The sequence below is a fragment of the Salvia splendens genome, chromosome 21, assembly GCF_004379255.2.
Source record: "Salvia splendens isolate huo1 chromosome 21, SspV2, whole genome shotgun sequence".
NCBI lineage: Eukaryota > Viridiplantae > Streptophyta > Magnoliopsida > Lamiales > Lamiaceae > Salvia > Salvia splendens.
The window spans coordinates 2,420,979-2,445,699 of record NC_056052.1 but is presented as its reverse complement, the minus strand read 5'-3'; the positions used below and the strand labels follow the sequence as shown (position 1 = coordinate 2,445,699).

General features: G+C 40.8%; 3 protein-coding genes across 3 annotated transcripts; 2 read left to right on the top strand and 1 right to left on the bottom strand.

Moving 5' to 3' along the window:
• Nucleotides 1–9,148: 9,148 nt before the first annotated feature.
• LOC121783968 (transcription factor MYB92-like) lies at nt 9,149–10,787 on the top strand. The gene is made up of 4 exons (XM_042182153.1): nt 9,149–9,281; nt 9,404–9,533; nt 10,101–10,446; nt 10,501–10,787. The coding sequence occupies exons 1-4, from the start codon at nt 9,149–9,151 to the stop codon at nt 10,762–10,764; spliced, it is 873 nt and encodes a 290-aa protein (XP_042038087.1). The 3' UTR covers nt 10,765–10,787.
• Nucleotides 10,788–17,180: 6,393 nt separating this feature from the next.
• Nucleotides 17,181–18,347, top strand: LOC121783314 (protein SENSITIVE TO PROTON RHIZOTOXICITY 1-like). The gene has a single exon (XM_042181346.1). The coding sequence runs from the start codon at nt 17,299–17,301 to the stop codon at nt 18,244–18,246; it is 948 nt and encodes a 315-aa protein (XP_042037280.1). The 5' UTR covers nt 17,181–17,298; the 3' UTR covers nt 18,247–18,347.
• Nucleotides 18,348–19,644: 1,297 nt separating this feature from the next.
• Nucleotides 19,645–20,555, bottom strand: LOC121785303 (trans-cinnamate 4-monooxygenase-like). The gene is made up of 2 exons (XM_042183689.1): nt 20,541–20,555; nt 19,645–19,995 (listed from the first exon to the last, which is right to left on the bottom strand). Exons 1-2 carry the CDS (start codon nt 20,553–20,555, stop codon nt 19,645–19,647), a joined length of 366 nt encoding a protein of 121 aa, XP_042039623.1.
• Between the last annotated feature and the right edge of the window lie 4,166 nt (nt 20,556–24,721).

Sequence of the window (24,721 nt, the reverse complement as noted above, 5' to 3'; positions counted from 1 at the left end):
TTGGGGCCGCAGTTGTGTTTCGATGCTAGGCTTGGACCGCTTTTGTTTTTTTATTTTGCTCTTATTTCTTATCATTTTTTTTTGTTTTTGTTTTATTTGTTGGCATTTTTATTTCATAAATTTTATTTATGGTAAAAACATACTCGCATTACTAAACATGCATTAATGTATACAAGTTATGATAAGAATTTTTATAAGCAATTCGCAGTTTATGAATGGCGGTTGGGATCTCTTAATAATCTCCAACATTATTATGAAAAATTAGGAAGTCTATCATAATTAATTAATAGCTTAGAGCCAACTAGTGACCAGTGTAAACAATTAATTCTTTTTATTTATATTTTGTATATTTGTGGATAAATGTCGTTCAACTCTAGAAAATGGTTGGAATTGAAAATGATCATTGGTGGGGCTAATTAGTGAGAATGCAAGATTTTACCCCACATATATATAGGTGGGGCTTTAGATTTTTAATCTCATATGTTTCTATTAAAAAAATCACTTTACCAAATGTAAACACTTTTATAATTTACAAATGTATTCAATTACATTACCTCTGATGCAAAATATATACAAAAGTAAATACACATAAAGTAGAACTTTTAGTGCATTGGGTGGAAACCCATTTGAGCAAGCAAATTAATCAGTTGTTTGACTACCACTTAAAAATATTATTTATTTTAACTATCATATAATCAACTAGTAAAAAAGATTTTTTCAATGACATTAACCCTTCCTTTAAATTAACTAAACATGATAGTGATAGTATATTGTTGGGGGTGGAGGGACTACTTCATCCGACAAGGAACCTCAGTCGAAGAAGCTATATATTATAATATATATATTTAACATAATATATTAATTCTTTAGTTATAAGTTTCACATTTAAAAATGAAACATAGCAAAGAGCCTCGACACGATATTGTTAAAAATAATAGGAGTAATTCAAAATTACTGATTATTTATAGCACCGGCGGATCTAGGTGGGGTCGAGCGGGGTCGGCCGACCCCACCACCGGCTAGGTAAACTGGTAGATTTGGTCTTTCTAGGTCTCTCCTACCCCAAGGTTCAGACGCTCTAACCCAACAACCATTTTCAGAAGACGATTGGGCAGGAAGATTGGAGGAAGATGAGGACCTGAGTTGCAGAATGAAGGCTGGGAAGATTGAAGAAGACGATGCGAATTGGGAATTGGGAATATAGGTATTGCCATATTGGTAATAAATGGATATAGAGTTAGTCCATTACTTTATTCTCTAATGAGCCCAAATTTTTAACATAAGCCAATAGAAAATGTAAAAGTAAATGGCACTAGCAATCTCTCAACCACTGTTATATCTAAAATTTCGTTTTCAAATCCTAATAATATTCAATCGTGATGAATAATTACCATAAATATATTTTAATATTATACTTTCACTGTCCTTTAATATTCCATCCATATGTAAAATATTGTCTATTTTTGTCATTTACATCCGTCCGTGAATTATTGTCCACTTTGTTTTTTTTCCTTTTAGGTAAATGAAATGTACTTTCCACTAACTCATTACAATCACATTTTATTATAAAATTATGTGGAACCCACATTCCATTAGTTTTTTCCATTCACTTTTCTTTACATTTCTTTAAACCCGGACGAGTCAAATAAGGACAATATTTCACGGACGGAGGAAGTATATATTTCACTTTGACCTGCACAAATTATAAGAAATATAGAAGAAAGTGAGTAGAAAATGTTAGTGGAATGTTGAGTCCTCCCATTATATATTAGTTTTAAAATAAAATACGAGTGAAGTTAGTCAGTATAAGTATAATTTATAGCCAATTGTTCCACCCTTTAAAGTGGCTACGAATCAGCATGAAAAATAGTCATCACATCCACTAATGGATATCCTTGGTCTAATAAAAAAAATATGGGGTTTATTAGTAATTAATATGGAATGTTCTAAAATGGAAAACTTAGACACATAATAAAGGATGATAGATGAAAGTAGTATTTATTAGTAATAAGTTCGACCCCACGATAATGGCTTTCTGGATCCGCCATTGATTTATAGTCAATAGTAATTTGTTATTCAAATTGTGAAAAAATGTTTAACTAATTTCCGGACTTTTGTGAACTAATTAGGAGTGAAAAACAAGCTAAAGCAGGTAACATTTTTATCTTATTCTATTTTGTTTTTAATGTGTGGCTTAGTTTCAATTTAACTGAATATTTTGGAAGACAAAACTTGTGCCGACAGCAATTTTACGTAAGGTTTGGTTCTCGCGTATGTTATAAGAAACATGCATGTTTGGTATCAAATGAGTTAATATAATTTTCTCTTTTGGTAAAATCGATCCTAAACATAATCAATTTTTGGGGATAAATTTAGTGGGGTGAAATAGTTTATAGTCTGAATTGAACGAACGGGTAAGAGTTTTATTTTTACTTTATTAATGTAGAGTATTCACAATGTAAGTTTAAAAAACAATAATCTAGGTATCGAGAAAAAACAAATATTCTCTTTTGATCTATTCTTCTTCGAAAAAAAATTTTCTGCAAAATCGGGAGGCGGCCATGACATTTTCGTCTAACCCTAATATTACTTCCTACGTCTCACAATAAGAGCATCCACAACCGTGCTCTTGCCAGCGGCACGGTTGTGGGCCCGGGCGGTACTATTCATGCCTGCTCTCTGGCAAGAGCACAACACCCACAACTGTGCTCTTCCGCAAGAACGAGCACAATTAATATAAAATTCAATTACACAAAAACATTTTCATAATACTAAAATTCATTAAAAAAACCACAATAAAAATAACAAATTACAAATAAAATAAAAAGACATAATTAAAATCCTAAAAATTAAAAATTACATAATTAAAATACTAAAAATTAAAAATTACATAATTAAACTCCTAAAAATTAAAAATTACATAATTATTGGCTAATATAACCCGAGGAAGACTACGCATCCGGCGGCACCAACCCCAATTGTTTTTGGAGACCCAATATCATGGACTCGTGCGTTTGAAGTTGCGTGGGGGTCATAGTTGACCTATCGGCCAAATTGAGTTGGGCCAAAAGGGCCCACAACGAGTTGTTCGGGGGTGGAGGTGGAACATAGGGTGCGGGTTCGGGAGCAGGGGCAGATGGAGTCGCGGCGCGACGTCGTTCGGCCGCCGCCTTCTTCCTACCTTGCGGTCGGCGTCGGGAACCGCTTGGTTGGGCATCGGGGCTACCCAAGTTAGCTTCGGCGAGTTGGCTAGCCACTTCTTCGCCGGCGTCGGATAGGGATGCCGACCGTGAGCGTTTGGAGGAGCCGCTAGAGGAGGATGTTATGCCTCCCTTATACTTCGGGTGCGTCCGCGTCTCCTGCCAAACGTTAAGATATTTGAACGACTTACCGTTCATGGATTGGTAGGTGCTCAGCGAGGCGGTGATGATGTCGACCTCGCTTCGGCCGCTCCCGGCATTCCGGGACTCCTGGATGAAATAGCCGTTGAACTTGCCAATTTCTTCGTTGGCTCGGCCGATGCAGTTGCGCACCATACTCTCGTTGCGCTCGATCGTTCCCGGCGGCCGGTGTGCATTGTACCGGCTAGAGACGCGCCACCAAAAGTGATCGCCGGATTGGTTCGTTCCAACCACCGCATCTTCGGAGATTTCCAAGTACGCCTTGAACAATCTTTCCATCTCCGCCGGTGAGTACGGTGTGCGGACACCGGCGCGAGATGGAGGATTCGGCATTTGGGAAGGGGCGCGAGGCCTAGGCTCCGGTGTCCACCCGTAGCGCCCATCGGAGGCACCTTGATCGTCGATTGGGTATGGCCGGTAGCCACTCGGAACGCCCGAATCTTGGGTGAGAGGAGGGGCCGAATATTCCGTTTCCGGACTATGAAACGGTTGCGAACCGAACCATTCGGGGTTCCAACCGTGAGAGCCGCTTGGGTTGTCGTCGTTACCGGACATAGTGGTGTTGTAGGGTGTGAGAGGAAGATGAAAATGGATATGAGAGATTGATGATGAGAATTGTGTAGTGAAAGTGTGAATTTTTGGAGTGAAATTGGGGGTATTTATAGATGAAAGTGTGTATTTTTGGGGTAAAAAAAATAAAAAAAAAATTAAAAAGTGGGGAAAAACGGTTATCAACGGATATAATTTTTGGGGAAGTGCAAATTTTTTTTTTTTATTTTTTATCGATTTTTTTAATAAAAATCCGATTTTTAAAAAAAAAAAATAAAAAAATGTTTGAAACCAACGGCTATGCCGTTGGCGAATGGGAGACCGCCACGTGTGCGTCCGCTGGCACGGACGTGCTCGATACATCGAGCAGCGCCGTGCCAGCGGCGCGGTTGCAGCGGTGGCGGTCCTTCGCCTTGCCGCTGGCACGGACGGCGGTGGCGCCAACCGCCACCGCTGCGGATGCTCTAAGAGTTACAATTAGTGTGAGCACAAATTTTAAGAAATATAAAGAATTGCGGGTTGGAAAACTTAGTGGAATATGATGTCAACTTTTTTTATATTGATTTTATAAAAGAATGTGAGTGAAGTGAGTTTGTGGAATATGAAACCTATCACTTATGGTAAAAGTAAAATGTGACTCTTATTATGAGACAAATTAAGTGAGTAGTATCTAAATACCTCTAGAAATTATTTTCGATTGGACGTTGATTAATTATAATAACTGCGTGTTTTATCGAAAAGCTTATCCTTTCTTACTTTCGTTATCAATTCAATAGTCCTAATTAATTTAGCGCTAAGCGCTAGGCAAATTCAAATTTATTTGAAATGAAGAAAATAGTAAGGATAATGCAAATTAAATTATAACAATTAAAATAATAATAATAATTCTGTCGTTTTAATTACTCCTACTTGTTTTCCTCTTTTTTATGGTGGTAAATTGTGACGTGGAGAGGAAAGGGATCCAATACACACACGTCATTGACTCATAGCTGGTTGACTAAATTGAGGAAATGATATTGACACTTGAAAATGGAGTTTTAGGTTTGAAAGAAGCCTATGATGAAGTAAGATTTGGACTTTCATCAATATGCCAGCCATACATATATATGTTTCAAGTAATTTTGTTTTCCTTTTCAAATTTATATTTCATTTTGTATTATACATATCTTGTATGTATATATATCTTTTCTTCTAAAATATGCAAAGGGAATATGAGTGAAATATAAAGCTTTAGTATATTTAGCATACAATCATACAAGATAGTATTATGATGTGTACACCTTGTTATGGGTTGCATGTTTGTCATAGAAGATGCAATACACAATTGCATTGTGGTTCACACAATGCTTTGGACACAAGATGACGTTAGAGTTTATATATTGAAAAACATGATTAAACAATTGAGTATTGTAAATTTTATTTACAAATGAGAAAGAAGTTAATTATTGATTTGCCTTTTATTTTGTTGATTACTATCACATGCAAACAAGTTCATCTTTTATTATAACAAGAAGTTAGAACGTAAAAGAAAGTGTTCCTAAATTAAAGATAAATTTACTTGATTTTATGCTTTTTTAGGACACTTTCATTTGCGTTCTCTAATTTTAATTGAGACATCAACAATAACTCAATAAGGACGCTTTTTGAAGATGATTTATTTAGAAACACAAATTTGTGTGTTTAATTACATTAAAAATGTCTTTAATGGATTTTTGTTGTTGTAGTGGATGTATCCAAGATCACAAAAGACCACCTGATCAGTTCCTTATAGAATAAAAAAATTCACAACCCGAATATATCTTGACAATCTATCGTGAAGACTGATACTATACTTATCTTAGTTAATTGATGATTTTTAGCATTTATATGAAGCTCACAGTGAAATTATATATTTCTTGCTGATTATGGAAGTATGAGGTTGTAGAGATTGTAATATCCCAGTCTTTGTGGATAACATTGAGTATATGTAACTAATTATGAGAAAAATATAATCAGCAAGCTTATAATCATCAATTGAAGCTTATCACCAATTAATTACAAATGAGTCATATTCATAACATATGAATCACGTTGGGGAGCAAAATATTAATTTTATAGTTGATCAGTCCATGAATATTAATGTGCTACTTCATTTCGGAAGGCTTCGAGATTGTCATTGCCTACATAATATTCGAACTATATGAGAAAATAAGTTAGAAGGTTTCGACAAGCTATTGTTACAGACCAAATATAAAAGCTCATCGCAAAAGACTAGCATGTTAAAGAGAGAGAGAGTCCATTTAGTCTATAAACCCCACAACAATTATTCTCACAAATTGAGTCCGAAACAACTGATCACCACAAGTCCCCAACAATAAAATCAAAGATTTTGTGCGGAAAAATAAATAAATCAGACTCTAGCTAGAATCAATGCTATATGTCGTTCAATTCCAACTCGTTTTCGTGCCATTTGCATTCTATAATTACATCAGAATTTCATATACAATCTGAATATTTATTCCTTAAGATCCTCATAAATTGAACTTCTCACCGAATTTAAGCAGAATATAATGCATACTGATTTAATTAGAAAAGATGCACAACCACAAATAAATCCATATATATTATCCAATTAATTTGCATAAGTAGCTATGGTGAAAGTAATAGTAGAAAGTTTGCTACACCAACTTCCCTAACCCTTCTCTCTCTTTGGTCAATTAATTATACAAATGGAAAGTGGTCACCATCTCTTAATGTCAACAATCTGTTGGTTTCTGGGATTACAAGAGATAACAGTAGGGCGTAATACAACCCGAAAGAAAGAAAAGGAGAAACTGAACTAATGAAATTACAATAGAAATCGAAACAACTAAACCAGTATGATAGCCGAGTCGAGGAGGCCTCTTCCCACAAGACGAGATACGCCCCGGTAGTGTTCTCGGTTTGGCGTGTCGTCCCCAAAGGTAAAACGGCTACGTCTCTTTTGATGCAGCACCGCAATCAGCAGAGCTCCGGCGAACTGGATGGAGGAGATGGCATAGCTTTCGACAGAAAAACAATGCAGAGAGGGAGAGAGCTGATGATGCTGAGAATGCTTGTGAATAATGTGGAATGGCTAGCCTATTTATAGGCCAAGCCACCATGCACGGGCACGAGCTCGGGCGGGCGGCGGCGGCGCGCGCGTGCGCGCGTGTGTGGGCTCTTTCACCCATCTTGGTCCACTATAATTATTAAGTAACATAAAGTCACTTAATTTAAACACATTAAAAGATGTGTTAATCCTCCAATGTGGGATAATTAACACTAGTTAATTATTCCCTAAGCTCCAACTCCAAGCTTTAATTAAAAGCTAATTATGCCCAACTTTAATCCACTATTTCTCACTCACCGGAAATCGGATTTGAGAAAGTGAATATACTACATTTATCTACGTAAAATGTAAATCGACGCTATGTCATTTAATTTCACAAAATTAAATGTCTCGTCACATTTATTATTTGGTCAAAATCCATTGACCGGACATATTTAATCCATGATTTTTACACAATCAACATCATATTGTGGTTTTCACTTCTCTGAAGAAGCAAAGTTCTTCGATGATATCGATCTAGACCATATATGTAATTAATATAATTTACCTACATTTATACTAACTACTTACAACGTGTGCATTTTAGCTGCATAATAATTATACCACATACTATATATTTATATACAGTGACGTAGCCAGGATTTTGACGTTAGGAAAACCTTGGTACATATTACTTCAAAGCTCGAATAATGTAGGTAGATACATTACTACTGTCCCAAATCTTTTAGAAATTGAGAGAAATTAATGGAAGTTTAATTAGTTTCATGTATTATTAGCTCTGAATGATCTAATATATCTATCTCCATGCCCCCCTCATGATAATTTACGATGAATGTATAGCCTTGTCGAATTTTTTATTTTTTTATTTAATTTTGCCTTGTGCAAATAAAATTTGATAGTAAAATTGAATTAGAATTGTACTCTTATTAGACTAAAATCAAAGTCTAATAGCTTGGAAAAAATATATGGACCGCGCTGCGCGACATGGCATCTAAGACTTCGAAAAATCTGATACAATCAAAATAGTTTGCTTGATAGACATTGGCACAATAAATTTGATGTGGCAAAGATTCTCATACAAAGTTGTTGACAACGAGAGCAGCAGATCAATAACAACGTACAAGTCCAAACGGGAGAATATCAATGCAACGGGTTGATAACATGTCCGATTTGTGTTTCTCTACGACACTATTTCATACCGAGACCTACAAACACGGGGCGAATAAGATTATAAGCGTGTGGTTAGTAATTCCTCCATCTAAACCCTAATAGAATATTCTTCAAGACCATGGTATATATGTTAAGAAATTAACAATACTACTAGTTTATAAATGGAAACAATGATAGACAAAGTTATGCACAATTTTTGTCTGTTCTACTAAACTTATTTAATTTATTCTTTATGGAGAGCATATATTTATATAAAAATTAGGGTGACGTTTATTTATAAAAAGGAAATCTCCATGCAAATTATGCAATCAATGACGACGATAACGTGCATGGAGTATTTTGTTCTGACCAAATAGTAGCCGCCACCTGTTCTCCCTATTGACTTCTTCCTCTCAACCTTTTCTAATCTATTTTATTCTTATAAATCTTGATTAATTTGAAATAACCCAAATTTAAATTACCAATTTTACCCTATTCCTTTGTTCGTTCTACATGACTTTTTTGTTATTTTATAGAAAATTCAGGGACTTGAAACTACAAAACGCCATCCACATTATTATAAATTTATAATTACAACTCAAATAATCTCTTGTATATTTTGGTGGATAAATAAATATTGCAATAACTCATGTTTAATTTGATTTTCTTCATTTTTTTTGGTATAATGTATAAAAACGCCTTCAACATTCAACTCATAAAGCTTCAATTAATAATTGATATAATAAATGATTGTGAAATTAAAGCATATCAATGAGTATTTTGGCAATATTGGCAAAGAAAGGGTATTAAAATAATTGAAGTGGAAGAATCATGTGGGCCCTCCTCCCTATGTCCCATATCATAGGACATGCATTAATATATATATAGTGATGCTCTAGTAGTTATTTGGTAGGATTAATTTGGAGCAAGCAATCCATACAACATCCTCAACTAGTTGAGAGAGAGAGAGAGAGAAAAGATGGGAAGATCTCCATTGTCTGAAGATAGTGGTGTGAAGAAAGGGCCATGGACTCCTGAGGAAGATGAGAAGCTCACCAAATACATTAAAAAACATGGCCATGGCAGCTGGAGAGCCCTCCCAAGACTTGCTGGTATATATATCTCTCTCTCTATATTTATACATATCATGTTGGTGAAAGGTAAAACGTCTTGCCAATTAAGCTGTGTTTTATCGTTATAATGAATGTTGGATTTTGGTATTACGTATTTTCAGGATTAAACAGATGTGGAAAGAGCTGTAGGCTTCGTTGGACAAATTATCTGAGACCAGATATCAAGAGAGGAAAGTTCTCCCAAGAGGAAGAACAAACCATCCTCTACCTCCACTCCATTCTTGGCAACAAGTAATTCTCTATCTTTCTCTTTCTTGTATGTATGTATACATAGGGAAAAATACAATTAAACCAAACTAATCCACATATTAATTATAGTTGGTAATTAATTTTATTTTTTTTTCAAATGATATTATATTATACTATGATACCCCATCTGTCCTGCGTTGAGTGAAACACTATTTTTAGGTATAGTGAGTTGATTGAAGTATGGTGAAATCCTGGTCCATCCCGCAATTTTAAAAATCAGAAAAATAAATAGATTAACAATAGATTACAAATAGACAACCAATTTTTTCGTCCAAATTTCATGTCTGTGACTAATTTTAAAAGTTAGGAAACAAATTAGAATTTGATCGAAATTTTCAATCCAAGATCAAGTATAAGAGTAAATAACATATGGGAAACTAATAGAGTTAGATATTATCCAAAAGAAGAATTGATCACCTATTTCGGACTATCCCAAAAATAAATACGACTCAATTATCATAAAGGAATAATTTTTTAATCATAGAATAACTACTTTGTTATAATATTTCAAGATTAGCTTTTACTAAATTACATGTATACCTAATGAAGGTGGTCCGCAATAGCCACACACCTACCCGGGAGAACAGACAACGAGATAAAGAACTTCTGGAACACCCATCTAAAGAAGAGGCTGATCCAGATGGGGTTCGACCCGATGACCCACCGCCCGCGCACCGACATCTTCGCGACCCTCCCGCACCTCCTCGCCCTCGCGAACCTCATCGATAACCCCTCCCCCGCCTCGTGGGAGGACCACGCCATCCATATGCAATCCGAAGCCCTGCAAATGGCTCGCCTCAACCAATGCCTCCAACACCTCCTCCGCCCCTCCATCCAAATCCCTAATTTCCACGACGCCGCCATCCTCGCCCACCTCGAGGCGCCCCCGCCTCCGGCGGCGGCGGCTGAGGCCTTCTCCGCCGCGCAGTTCCTGCAGGACTCGGCGCAGTTCGCGCACTTGCCGGAGTTGAAGACGGCGCCATACGGCGGCGGCGATTTCGCCGGAGTGATGGGGCAATTGGAGAATTCATCGCCGTCTTCGTCGTCGTGGATGCAGCAGAGCCTCTCGCAGTCTCCGGTGGCGGCGCAGGTGGCGGAGAGTTCTGTTATTGATAATACTGTGGATGTGTGCGGCGCGTCGAGCTACGGCGGCGGCGCCGCTCAAATGTGGTCGGAGCTTCTTGATGATCCTATTTTCGTTGACATTCCTTGATGAATAATAATTATAAATATATATAAAAGTAATATGACAAGAGTGGAGTTTTGGGAGTTTTTCTTCATTTCCATTTTCATTTTCTCTTTTTTTTTTGGTTTAATTTGTTTTTGGTTTTGTGAATAGGAAGAATTAACATCTCATCTATGTATAAAGCATCGATTTCTACGGAATCTATACACAGTTTCTTCGGATTAGCATGCCAATTTTTGAAAATTGCACGTTAATTACCGAATACTATTGATTTGATCTAATTTTATCGACAAAGATTTTGGCGAATATTGATATACTAACATGACTTGATGATTTCGAAAACGTTGTAGACTTGTAGCATTGATAAGTATAATGCAACATTGCATTAATTACCATCCAATTATGTTGTCTAACCTGAGTTTACAATATTGATAACATTGATATTTTAGAATTTTGATGATCATTTAGGTATATACGTTAAAATCATTTTAAATTATTATTATGACAAATAATTTATGAATAATATACTAATATCTCTCAAAATAAATATAACTCTTTAATCCCAATAATATTAATTAAGAGAGATTTTAATGTATCTGAATGAATAGAAGGTCATGTATGTACACCTAGGAGCATCTCCAATGGGGGCAGACTTCCCATATCCTTTCCGACGGACTTCCCAAAAACACCTCCTGCCACGTCATAAGGACCTCCCACAGTACTGCCACGCCATAAGGACTTCCCACTGCATAGGGGCGGACATCCCTCGCCCTTCCCGCGCGGACTTCCCGCAATAAAAAAAATTCACAAATTCACCAAAGTAAACAATTTACGAAATTACTAATTATGTACGGAATTAAACAATGTACGTAATTAAAATTGCGTATCACATACGGACGAACAGAGTGCAAAAATAATTTCATTAAATAAAAAAAAAACAACAAAAAAACAAATTAAACAAATTACACAAGTGAACATATCAACGATGACCCCGAGGCAAACATAGCTCTTCAATTATATCGTTCTGGAGTTGAATATGAGCGTGTCGTTGGCGCATGTCGGCCAATGCACGTACCCGTTCGGCCCCTTCATGGGGTACCCCCATACGTCCACTAGGGGCGGCCACACCGTGGCTTTGGCCGGCACTATCATTATCGTCACTGGCCCAGTCAGTCAGTGCTGGACCTTCATCTTCGACAATCATGTTATGCATGATAATACATGTGTACATGATATCGGCGATCCCGTCCATATACCACAACCGCGATGGACCCTTCACTACCGCCCATCGACTCTGGAGCACACCAAATGTCCGCTCCACATCATTGCGCGCTGCCTCGTGACGACTCGCAAAATATTTCTTCTTATCTTCTGTTGCGCATCTGATCGTCTTCATCAAGACCGGCCACATAGGATAAATCTCATCCGCCAAATAGTAGCCCATGTTGTGCTGGTTGCCGTTGGCGATGAAACTGACTGCCGAACCAACACCAAGTTCTTGGTCGTTGAAAAGAGGGGACGACTGTAGGACATTGATGTCGTTGTTTGAACCGACTACTCCAAAATATGCATGCCAAATCCACAGCTGGTAGTCAGCTACCGCCTCAAGGACAATCGTGGGATGCTTGCTCTTGAAACCGGTAGTGTACAACCCTTTCCAGGCGGAGTGGCAGTTCTTCCATTCCTAATGCATACAGTCTATGATGCCCAACATTCCCGGAAACCCGTGCTGATTCCCGTGCATATTTATCAGATCCGAAGATAGGTATCCCCGAATATCTCCCTAACGCCTTGACAAAAAACTGCAGACATTCGTGGGCAGTCGACTCGCCGATGTGGAGGTACTCGTCGAACATTTCGACCGCACCTCCGTATGCCAGCTGCCTGATTGCGGCATTGCACTTCTGAATGGGCGTGTGGCCGGGTTTACCAACCGCATCCTCTCTCATCCTAAAATATTCGTATCGACGCTCTAAAGCGTCAACGATTCGAAGAAACAGTGGACAACGCTTCCTAAAACGTCAGCGGAATAAGTTGTCCCCAAACCGCGGCTCTGGAGCAAAGTAGTCCGCGTACAACCGATGGTGTGCAGCGATGCGGTCCCGAGGAATTATAGCTCGACGACAGACGGGTCGAGGTACCGCCGGCTGTTGTTGTTGCTGCATGGCCGCTTGTAATACCCGATTTATCTCCCTAGACGTAACGACCCTCAGCTCATCCCTAACGGTCTTCTGCCAATCACCAGCACCGCTACCACCCGCACCACTACCACTACCACTTGCCATAATAAAAGAAATGTAGAGAGAGAGAAACTCGTTAAAATAAGTAGTGCGAATGAAATGAAGTTTAACGAGCCGTATATATAGAGTTCGTAAAAAACAAAAATAAAAACATAAAAAAATTGCATTGGACATCCGTCAGCATGACACAATGGCGGACGTCCTCCCGCCGTCGCGACGGACGTCCCAGAAACACCACGGATCTCCCGTGTCCGCCTCCCTCACGCGTAATGGCGGACGTCTGCGACGGACGTCGGGCACGTCCGTCCGACGCCCGAAGGGATATCCGCCGTTGGTAATGCTCTAAGGCCATCCACAAGACCATCCACAATAGCGCCCAGCCGACCGCCCAGCCGAGCGCCGGTGCTGGGCGGTTCGCTGGGCGGTCTATTGCAGTCGCCCAGCGGACGAATGGAGAGAGAAACCGCGCAGCGCTGGGCGGTTTCGTGGCGCTGGGCGGTGCGCTGGGAGATCCGCTCGGCGCTATTGCAGCGCCCGGATCGCCCAGCGCACCGCCTAGTGCGAAATTTAAATTTTTTTTTCTGAAACACTATATATACGCGCTTTGCTCGTCATTTTCATTCGCACCACTTGTTTTAACGAGTACTCTCTCTATCTTAATTTCTGTACAAGATCAACAACGAGAAATGGATCTCAACAACGAGCCTAGTTCCGGGAGTAGCGGGTCAAAAACTCCGTCGATCCCCGTGGGAAGTGGATGGGGTCAGATGCCCGGGTACTACAACATGTACCCGTGGCAGCAGATGTTTTCCGGGATGCCAACGGGGGGAGTCCGCCGGGGGGGTTTCCGGCGATACCGGGGTGGGCACCCGGGATGCAGATGATGCCCGGGGGGGTACCGCCGACACAGGGGACTCCGGGGGTCGTACCGGCTACACAGTGGACTTCTGGGGGGTCCCCGGCGACGACGGGGGATGTCTATCGCCCCAGTTTTGATTTTTCGACTGGTTCTTCGCACACATCGACCCAAACGCCCTTGGGGTTTGATAGTTTCTCCTTAGATGACTTGGTGTTTGATACTATCGGAGCTCCGGAAACTCTCGTTCAAGGGGGGGCAGAGCGGGGGCGTGGTGCCCCAAAGAAGAAGGGCAAGAAGAAGGTCGGCGAGTCGTCTCAGCCGGGTGAGGAAGAGGTACGGAGGAGGTGGACGGACGAGGAGAACGTCGCGCTCTGCAAGGCGTGGGTGAGTGTTTGCGACGATCCTCTCGTTTCGAACGAGCAGAGGATCGTCAACATGTGGGGCAAGATAGCAGCAGCCTACAAGAGATTTTGCCCGGAGGGGAGGCCACGCAACGGGGAGGATTGCCGGAAGGCCTGGAACCGAATCAGGGCTGCGGTCTCCTGATTTTCGGGTTTGTACACCAACGCACTCCGCATGATGAGCAGTGGCCAAATGGAGGAGGACTGCAGGAGAATATCGGAGAAAGCCTTCCCACTGAAGGGGGTATACAAGGACTTCACCTACTGGAACTGCTATCTTGTGCTGAACGAGTCCGAGAAGTTCCGAGTAGGTGTCGACTCTGGCTGGCCGAAGAAGCAACGACTGAACTACACCGGTGATTTCAGCGGCAGCAGCGGTGGTTCCCACGACCTCCCCGAGACGACGCATGAGTTCCCCACGCCGCGTTCGGTCGGTGGCCGACCTCGCCCGATTGGGCGCAAGCGCGCTCAGCGGTAGGCGAGGGGGAACGCCGGGGCTTCCCAGGAGGTCCAGTCGGCATCCCCCCTTGGCCAATCCACCGAGGATCTCAAATTCTTCGCTCGCGCCCAAACGCGAGCTCAGTTGATCAAGACGATGGCCGAATGGCTGGTGGCGACGGATCCCGTGGAGAAGACCGTGCTTCAAACCTTGCTCATGAACCTGCAGGACGAGTTGGAGGCGGCACGGAAGGAGACCGGCGGCGGCGGCGGTGGTGGCGACAGCGACGGAGGCGGCGACGACGGAGACGAGGAGTGAATTGGCATTCCTTTTTATTATTGTATTTTTTTAAAATTAATGTATTTTTTAAATTATTGTACTTTTTTAAATTTTAATAGTATTATTAAATTTTTCCCGTATATGTCTCGTAAATTAAATTTCGTATATTGTGTGATTGTTAATTATTTCATTTTGTATATATTTGTTAATAGTGATGTGGATATTATGTGGCTAGGCTATGGCTGAGCTATTGCTGAACTATTTGTTTGTTTTGATGATGTGGTAGGGGGATTTTTAGTGCTGATGATGTGGTAGTGGCTAGGCTATGGCTGGGCTATTGCTGGGCTATTCCTATTGTGGATGGCCCAATATGAATAGCCCAGCAATAGCCTAGCCATAGCCTAGCCACAAACTCTTCCTGCCACATCATCAATACTAAAATTCCTCCTGCCACATCATAAATAGCCCAACCATAGCCTAGCCACTTCATAAATAGCCCAGCCACATCACTAAAATGAAATAATTAACAATCACACAATATACGGAATTTAATTTACGAGACATATACGAGAAACATTTATAACACTATTAAAAATTTTTAAAAGTACAATAATTAAAAAAAAAGTACAATAATTCACTCCTCGTCTCCGTCGTCGTCTCCTCCGTCGCTGTCGCCACCATTGCCTCCGCTTCCATCGCCACCGTCGCCACGGTGAATAGTCACTTCATAACTACTAGTTACAATTTTTTTCACAAAACCTTCATTGCATCTGACTCCATCCACTTCCCACGGGGACCGGGGGAGTTTGAGCTTGAGACCCGCTACTCCCTGAAGTAGGCTCGTTGTTGAGATCCATTTACCGTTGTTGATCTTGTACAGAAATTTAGATAGAGAGAGTACTCGTTAAAACAAGTGGTGCGAATGAAAATGGCGTGCAAGTCGTGTATATATAGTGTTTCAGAAAAAAAAATTTAAAAATTCGCGCTAGGCGGTGCGCTAGGCGATCCGAACGCTGCAATAGCGCCGAGCGGATCGCCCAGCGCACCTCCTAGTTCCACGGAACCGCCGAGCGCTAGGCGGTTTTTTATTCCGGAAATCGCTGGGCGGTTACAATAGACCGCCTAGCACACCGCCTAGCGCCGACGCTCGGCTAGGCAGTGCGCTAGGCGCTATTGTGGATGGCCTAAAAGCTAAAACCATTGAATTGTGAAATTAATTTATAGTAAGATAACAATTTTAAATAATTAAATGAATTAGTCATAGTTTGGGGTTGGTTGACTAGAGCATTATGTCAAAAGTAATTAGGCACAAGGATTCTCAATGATGAGAGGGGCCTAAGAGCATCCGCAATGGGCGGACGATGGCACGTCCGATGGCGCGCATCGTCCGCGCCATCCATCGTCCGCATCCATTGCGGGTGCGCGTCATAGGGCGCGGACGATAGTCGCGCCCTATACTTCGGTCGCGGAGGATAGCGCGGACGATGGCCATCGTCCGCGGCATCGTCCACCCCATTGTGGAGGTCGCGGATGATCGACCGTGGACGATGGCACGCGGTTTCGTCGATCGGGCGTTACTCGATGAGCTGCATCGGAAGTTGAGAATTGGTCCGACTTAGTTTTTTTTTATTAGTTCAATGATGTAACTTTTTTTATTAAAACTTCGCCGTTTATTATTTAGACCGCTTTTTTTTTACTCGATACTTGTTATTTGAAAACAGTTAAATTAATTAAACAAAATAATAAAATGATGATGTGGCGCGCCATAGGGCGCACCTTGGGCGCGCATTACGGCGCCCCATTGCTAATGCTATATGTAGTTAGGAACCGCCTTTAGAATTAATCAGTTATGTAATGCACTCGATTAAATTAATTATAATGAAATTGATAGTCTGCATTAATTTATTTATATAAATTATTATTATCTTTCTCAATCACTTTCTGGCCACTTGGAGTGACAGACCTATATACAATTAACTAGGGCATACTAAGTAAAAAAATTTCCTTCTTTAATTGTATAATCCCATCGAATTTTCAATATGCTTGGTGAATGATTGTGTATAAATCTCCATCCTTCCAAAGAAATTGTAAAATTATGAGTAAATTAATAAATGTAAATTAATCGTCAGCGCTGTCGACTAGGTTATTGAAACTTGATGTCTCATTTCAACACGTGTCCACTTCTGTAGTTCTCAGAAATACCCCTCTAGCAAAGTCAAATTTTATTTCCCCATTTCAATAAATTCGTCACTCCAAATTAAAAACCCTAATCCCCAAATTCCTCCCACCAAATTTCGGCAAAACAAATTGATAAAGAAAATTAGTTCAATCTCCCCCAAAAATATGTCCTCTCTCGGCGAGATTCATCACACGCCGGCCGCCTCCGACCCCCGACTCCCGCTGATGAATCTCTCCGTCGTCCAATCGCGGATGGACAACCTCCACCAATTCCTCTCCGAATCAGTCACCACCAACACTCCGATCGGCCGGCCTCAGATGGAAATGGTGAGCTCGGAGATCACCTCCGCGATCCACCAGATCATCGTCAACGGCGCCGCTCTCCTGTCCTGCGCCGCCGCGCCGTCTGTCAGCTCGAATCAATTAGCTGAGGAGAAGACGGGGAAGATGCTGAATCAGGTGGAATTGGAGCAGAATCCAGACGACGATTACGAGATAATCGAGATCGACGCGGTGGAGCTGCTGGCGGAGCACGTCCACCTGTGCGAGATCTGCGGAAAAGGCTTCAAGCGCGACGCGAATCTGCGGATGCACATGAGAGCACACGGCAACCAATTCAAAACACCGGAGGCTCTGGCGAAGCCTGGCGGCGGAGGAGACGATTTCTCGCGGCGGAAGGCGAGGTTCTCGTGCCCGTACGCCGGATGCAACAGGAACCGGCGGCACGGGAAGTTCAGGGCGCTGAAGAGCGTGGTGTGCGTGAGGAATCACTTCAGGAGGAGCCATTGCCCGAAGATGTACGCGTGCGATCGGTGCAATCGGAAGAGCTTCTCGGTGGTGGCGGATCTGAGGAGCCACATGAAGCATTGTGGGGAGACGAAGTGGAGGTGCTCGTGCGGGACGAGCTTCTCGCGGAAGGATAAGCTGTTCGGTCACATGGCGCTGTTCGAGGGCCACATGCCGGCGGTGGAGGAGGAGGAGGAGGAGGGGAAGGGGAGGATGAAGGCGGAGAGTGATGACGTTTTGTTGGAATTGGATGAGTTTGGACGCATTGAGGATTATTTCTTTGATGATGTGATGAATTCGTCTAATCTTGGCTATTTCAACTTCTAATGAAGATGGGAGAGAAGTTGTTGTTTATGAGTATCTTTCTTTTTCTTTTGTGTGTATATGAATATGTGATGATTCTCAATGGCAAATTGATTTGAAGCTTATTAAGTGTATATTTGTTGGACCATTTGCTTACTTAGAACATCAACAACCGTGGTCTTGACAACGAGTACGGTTGTGGGTCCGGCTCACTTTTTCTGCCTGCTCTTGTGCAAAAACACAACACCCACAAGCGTGCTCTTCCGTAAGGACGAACACAAGAGTCCCACCATTCTATTATTGTAGCTTAAAAACCATTTATTATTCAACCTGTTAATTGGTAAAATTATTCGTTGTGATCTAGTTTGCAAACCGGTTAATTACTTTTAGTATTAGACTCGTTAACGGGTGAAAAGATTCTTTGTAGTCTAGGTTGCAAATCATTAATTAGTAATTACTGTCTATGTTAAAACTCTTGTGAAAAGATTTGTTGTTTTCTAGCTTAAAATTCATTAAATATTATAGATATTCAAATCCAACTTGTGAATTTAGAAATATTGTTAGTATTTCGCTCGTGGGCTTTGTTCAAATTGTTAATTAAAAATCGTTAAACTAAATAAAACTGTAGTTCTGAAATTAATTGCTAATGCGCCTTGTTTTTAAATACTCACCAGTACACTGTAGCTTCTATATATCTACTCCCTCTCATTTTTATTAAACTAAAAAATTTCACAATAAATTTTTTAGAACAAATACAAACTCATGATTTATCTAATTGATTTTCAAGTTATAAAATAAACCAAAATTCAACTAAACTTCACTACTTTTATAGATAATTTACCCTAATATTTTATACAGTTTCTCGTTATGGGCTAATGGCCTTTAATAAACGAAGCATATGGGCTAGCTAGGCTCAAACACTAACAGCCCATACATGAGCCAGGTAGAATATAAATGGCACCTATGACTATTTTGGGCAAATTGTAAGGTTGATCCACAAAGTTAATTTTGTGTGCAATATTTTTAATTGTAATATGCCAGACTTAAATTATATCGTTGATTTGCTAAGAGATCTATTTGAAAAATAGCAACAATATATTCCTCGTAGATGACCTGATTTTCATCATCTTAGGATCATTGTGTACAAATGTTATTGATTTTTAAAGTTACAGTACAATCAAATTTTATAATTTTTCCCACAGTTTGCATACATTCATATAATTATACATTTACAAAATAATAGTACTACTCCAAGAACGACGCAATTATTCGGCTTTTATTAGTACTTCATTTGATCTCGTAATCCAACTACGAGACTACAAATTAACATCATTATTATTCTTTACGACATAATTAAGATATGTTGAAAGAGAGGTTTTAATTTTATTTGTGTTTCCATCCAAATAAATTAAGTTTGATGATTCAAAAGGATGATCTCGATATGGGCTTCATGAGAATGGTGGAGTGGTTCGAAATGTGGAGGCTGAACTGGCCTGCCTTCTCCGCGGTGCCGATTTTGGAGTGGCCCGGGGGAGGAAGCAGCTTGAAATTCTGGACGAGGCGGCCAATGGTAATCCCGAGCATAGGCATGGCGAGAACAATCCCGGGGCAGCTCCTCCAGCCCACCCCGAAGGGGAGGAACCTGTAGTCGTTGCCGTTGACCTCGACTCCAGCTTCCTCCTCTAGGAACCTCTCCGGCCTGAATTCTTCCGGCTTTTTCCAGTGGTCCGGGTTGTTGGCCAGCCACCACGCGTTCACCAACACCTTGCTAACCTGTGTAGGCTATAGTTCTTTCTCCATTGAAATAGTATCTCGTACAGTTAGAAGTTACCAACCTCCCAAATTTTCGTACTTTTATAACTGGTAATAAAGATTGTAGTTGCTCAGAAGGCAGCAGCTAACTGAACGGCATTGCTGTACTCTGAAATGCAATTTTATGCCCCTTCCAAGTTAACTTAGACATACATACATACGAGTGACCTCTGCTTTAGGGTTGACTCTTTATCATAAGTAAAAAAAGTGATATATTCTTGTGAGTTAAAGCTTAGAGCTCTAATTTCTTTTGTTTGATAATCTGACAGACAGAAGCAGTCCATTCAACAAATTGAGGTGCTATTTATATTGATCATTGCTGCTGTCCTTCTAAGCGTCGGCGAAGGATCTAGTAAAGCATCTAGTGCTAAGAACCTTGATGAAATATTATTCTATGGAATTGTTCCTGTGCTGGTGGCTTCTGTACCCTCTGCACTGTGTCAGTGGGCTTCTCAAGTAATCAAATGTCTTTGTGTTTCTAAAGTTCCATATCTTGTTGAATTTGCCTTTCTCATGTCCATCTTTTCTGGTACAGGTTAAGAAACACTCATCTTACTTGATGACTGTGGAGATGTCCATAATTGGGAGCCTTTGCTTACTAGCCAGTGCTTACAAGTCTCCAGATGGTTTGGCTATCAGAGAGCTTGGCTTCTTTCATGGGTGGACTCCATGGACATGGGTAAATATTCTTTATCATTTTAGCTCGATGGTCATCTAATACATCCTTGGTTTTTATATATATCACTAGATGCACAGGCCATGAGTGGTCACCTCAGCTTGTTAAAACTACTTTTTATTTCTCCTTCTGATAATTGAACAGCACTGTAATACATGCTCCATAGAGTGCTGCATATAAGTGCTTTCACATGTTAGAAATGCCCCATTTGTTTGCTAAAATACAATAATGCTTAATGCCTCATCGAATATAGTCATGTTTATTAGGTTAAATTTCAATGGTTTTATGACATTTTTAGCATTTTCGTGCTTTAAAGTTTCAATATATTTTGTTGTTCAGATTCCTGTCATACTCAATGCTGTCGGTGGAATTCTTGTCGGTCTTCTGACAACGTATGCTGGTGGTGTTCGGAAGGTGAGTTAAAGAGAAATTTATGTTTAGCCAAAATTTAGGCCCTAATTTTCCAGCATTCTAAATATTTTATTACTGTAAGATGCATAGTCTCATCTTTAAGCTGATTTGATTATAGTGCATTTTGGATACTGAAGGCCTGGACCATCTCGATATTTTAAAATCTTTTCGGATTCAAAACATTGTTTAGAGCATCTCCAATGGCGGACGTCCGGTCGGACGTGCGCGACGGGCGATCGGGACGTCCTCCATTGTGGCAGGGGATGTCGGATACGGACGTCCCGTGAGGACGTCGGGTGTCCTCGGACGTCCGCCATTGTAGCGTGGGTGGGACGTCCGGGTCGGACGTCCGCTTTTTAAATTTTTTTATTTTTCTTTAAAACTCTATATATACGGCTCGTTGAATTTTATTTCATTCGCACCACTTGTGTTAACAAGTTTCTCTCTCTACATCTCTAATTTCAAGTATATCTAGAATGTCTAGTGACAGTAATAGCGAGAATGAATTGGAGATCGCTGTGGAAGGTGCGATAGATAGGCTGCTACAGCAGAGGGCGCAGCGGCGGCAGCTGGCGGCGTTACCTCGGCCGATCTTTCGTCGAACTACAGTACTCCGTGACCACATTGCTGCACATATTCGGTTGTATGCGGACTACTTCGCTCCGCAACCGCGTTTTGGGGAAGCCTTATTCCGGCGACGCTTTAGGATGCATCGTCCGCTGTTTCTGCACATCGTGGGTGCTTTAGAGAGAACATACCTGTATTTTACGATCAGGGAGGATGCAGCTGGCAAACCCGGACTCACGCCCTTGCAGAAGTGCACTGTCGCAATCAGACAACTGGCGTATGGAGGCGCGGCCGACATGTTCGACGAGTACCTCCACATTGGCGAGTCGACAGCCGTCGAGTGTGTGCATAATTTTTGCGCGGGCGTGAGAGCGATATTCGGGGAGAGCGGTATCTTCGGAGTCCGAACCCCGAAGACTGCCAGATGCTGATAGATATGCATGGGTCGGTGCATGGGTTCTCTAGGATGTTGGGCAGCATAGATTGTATGCATTGGGAGTGGAAGAACTGCCCCGCCGCCTGGAAGGGGATGTACACTACCGGCTTCAAAGCGAAGCATCCCACGATGATCCTTGAAGCTGTAGCTGACTACCGGCTGTGGATTTGACATGCTTATTTTGGAGTCGCCGGGTCCAACAACGACATCAACTTTCTCCAGTCGTCGCCCCTGTTCAACGCTCAGTGCAATGGCGTTGGTCCCGCCATCAGTTTCGTCGCCAACGGCAACCAGCACAGTGTGAGATACTATTTGGCGGATGGGATATACCCAAACTGGCCCGTTTTTGTGAAGACAATCAAGCATCCGCTCGGACAAAAGAAGACATACTTTGCGAGCCGTCAAGAAGCAGAACGCAAGGGTGTGGAACGAGCATTTGGTGTGCTGCAGAGTCGATGGGCGGTAGTGAAGGGTCCTACACGGCAGTGGTATATTCCCAACATCGGCGATGTCATGTACGCATGTATCATAATGCACAACATGATTGTCGAAAATGAAGCTGCGGAACTGACTCAGTGGACCAATGAAGATGATACGGGTGCAGGTCCAAGTCACGGCGTGGCCACCGCGAATGTGAATATGGGGTACCTCATGGAGAGGTCGAGCGGCTGCGTGCATTTGCCGACATGCGGCAAACAGATGCACATGTTCGACTTCAGCAGGATATTATCGAAGAGGTTTGGACTCGGAGGGGTTGACGTGATAATGAAGAGGATTGTTGTGTCACCCGATCGGGCTGTGAAAGCCTCTCACGAACTGCCTGAGGAATGTCCCTCCCATCCTACGACCACTGAAGATAGCCCTCCTGCTATGGCAGGCTGCCACTCTTATCTAGGCAAGGTTGTCAGCCTGTCTCCTCCAGCCAAGCATGGCACTCTGTCTGATCCAGCCTGGGATGGCGGCCTTTCTGACCTGCTTCGGTAGGGTTATGTTCCCCCATCCTATGCTGTGGACGCTGAACAATCTGGCTCTGATCAATCTTTTCTTAGTATAATTGCCTATGTTGTGTTGGGCCCCAATAAGGTCAATCTTATGGATGAACTCTATTTGATTTCTTGTCCGAACCTCTTATCAATGATCAAAATTTGTGTTTTTGGTTACCTTGTGTTATGATTTAACATTGTTTCTATGGTAATGGTTACTCACATTAAAACTTAACAACTATCTCCCTAATCAGCTGACAGCCAAGATGCTCTGATTCCTGTCATATTTTCATCCTCTCCCATACAGGTAGCTTGTTTTGATTCCAATATGGTTATTTATGTCTCTTGCTTGCTGAATTTGTTGGATGAATTTAAAATTAGTTGTCTGGTGATTCCGGTAATAGGCCTAGGAAGAAGGCTAGTGTTGCTCTGTTAGTCTTGTCATTTCTGATGATCCTAAGTTGATTTTTTTATCTGCATTAGGGAATTAGAACAACTATTGACTCATACCAACATTGGACAGCTGTCATTCAAATTGGAAGAAAGGGGTCTTTTATAGCAAAACATAATTGGTGTGACAATTAGTTTTAACTAGTTAATTATAATTATTCAATAAAAATTATTTAGAAATTCAAATAAAAGTAACAATCACTACAAAAGCTAGTAATTTATATAATTAAGTGACTGTCATTAATAAACAGTTTCTTGTAACGGGTCGGGTTGGGCTTATCCTAATCCATAAAGACATGGAAAGAGACTGACATTAATTAATAAAAGTAATATCTTCAAAAATTAAAATAATTAAGCTTATCCTAATCCAAAAATATATGGAAAGAGAAATAAAATCAATTACGTATTATTAAAAAACATGATGAAATGTATCAGTTCGACCGCGACAAATTGAAAATGACCTATACTTTTGAAATCTTCTTTGTTGAGTTGGATTAGAAATAAGTATCTTTACTGAACAAGTTTGTGGTAATTAGTACCAATTACTGATTAGTCTACAAAGAGTTAGTATTACTATTGTATAAAATCATGTCCAAGAGCATTTAAACTGATATATATATCTCTAAGACGAATTCAAAAATGTCTTATCATGCAAAACTAGTTTGTTGAATTGATCTTCAATATAATAATTAAAATTTTGACTGCAACATTCTCAGTAAAAGAAATTAATTAATTATTGGTAAAAATTACTCGATTAAAACTAGCAACATATTAAAAATCTTAAACATGACAAATAGTTTGATTAAAAAGGAAAATTGAATTATTAATTAATACAGTATAATAGAAGCAATTACCGTTCTAATCCTACTTTGAATGGAATCTGTAACCCAACAAATATAATCTTGGGGCGAAAATCTGATTCACAATCAATACACACAATTAACCAATCAGAGAGAAATTCCACAAACTAAGAGAAGATTCTGCAAAAAAAAGTTGATTCAACTTTATGAATATTATAATTTATCGATTTGTTGGAGAAGATCTCGGAGGATCACGAGGAATCCGCTCCAAATTATCGAAGATCACGGAGATATTTAAGATTATACTCTACCAAAGTTAGAAGATATCAATCAATGTAAATTAATTAGTCTTCCTTGTATAGCT

Excerpts from the sequence above, each read along its gene's own strand:
- LOC121783968 (XM_042182153.1), top strand. The coding sequence starts at position 9,149 with ATGGGAAGATCTCCATTGTCTGAAGATAGTGGTGTGAAGAAAGGGCCA. Across the intron at positions 9,282-9,403 it reads AGCCCTCCCAAGACTTGCTG|GATTAAACAGATGTGGAAAG; the intron begins GTATATATATCT and ends ACGTATTTTCAG. Across the intron at positions 10,447-10,500 it reads TCGAGGCGCCCCCGCCTCCG|TTCGCGCACTTGCCGGAGTT; the intron begins GCGGCGGCGGCT and ends GACTCGGCGCAG.
- LOC121783314 (XM_042181346.1), top strand. The coding sequence starts at position 17,299 with ATGTCCTCTCTCGGCGAGATTCATCACACGCCGGCCGCCTCCGACCCC.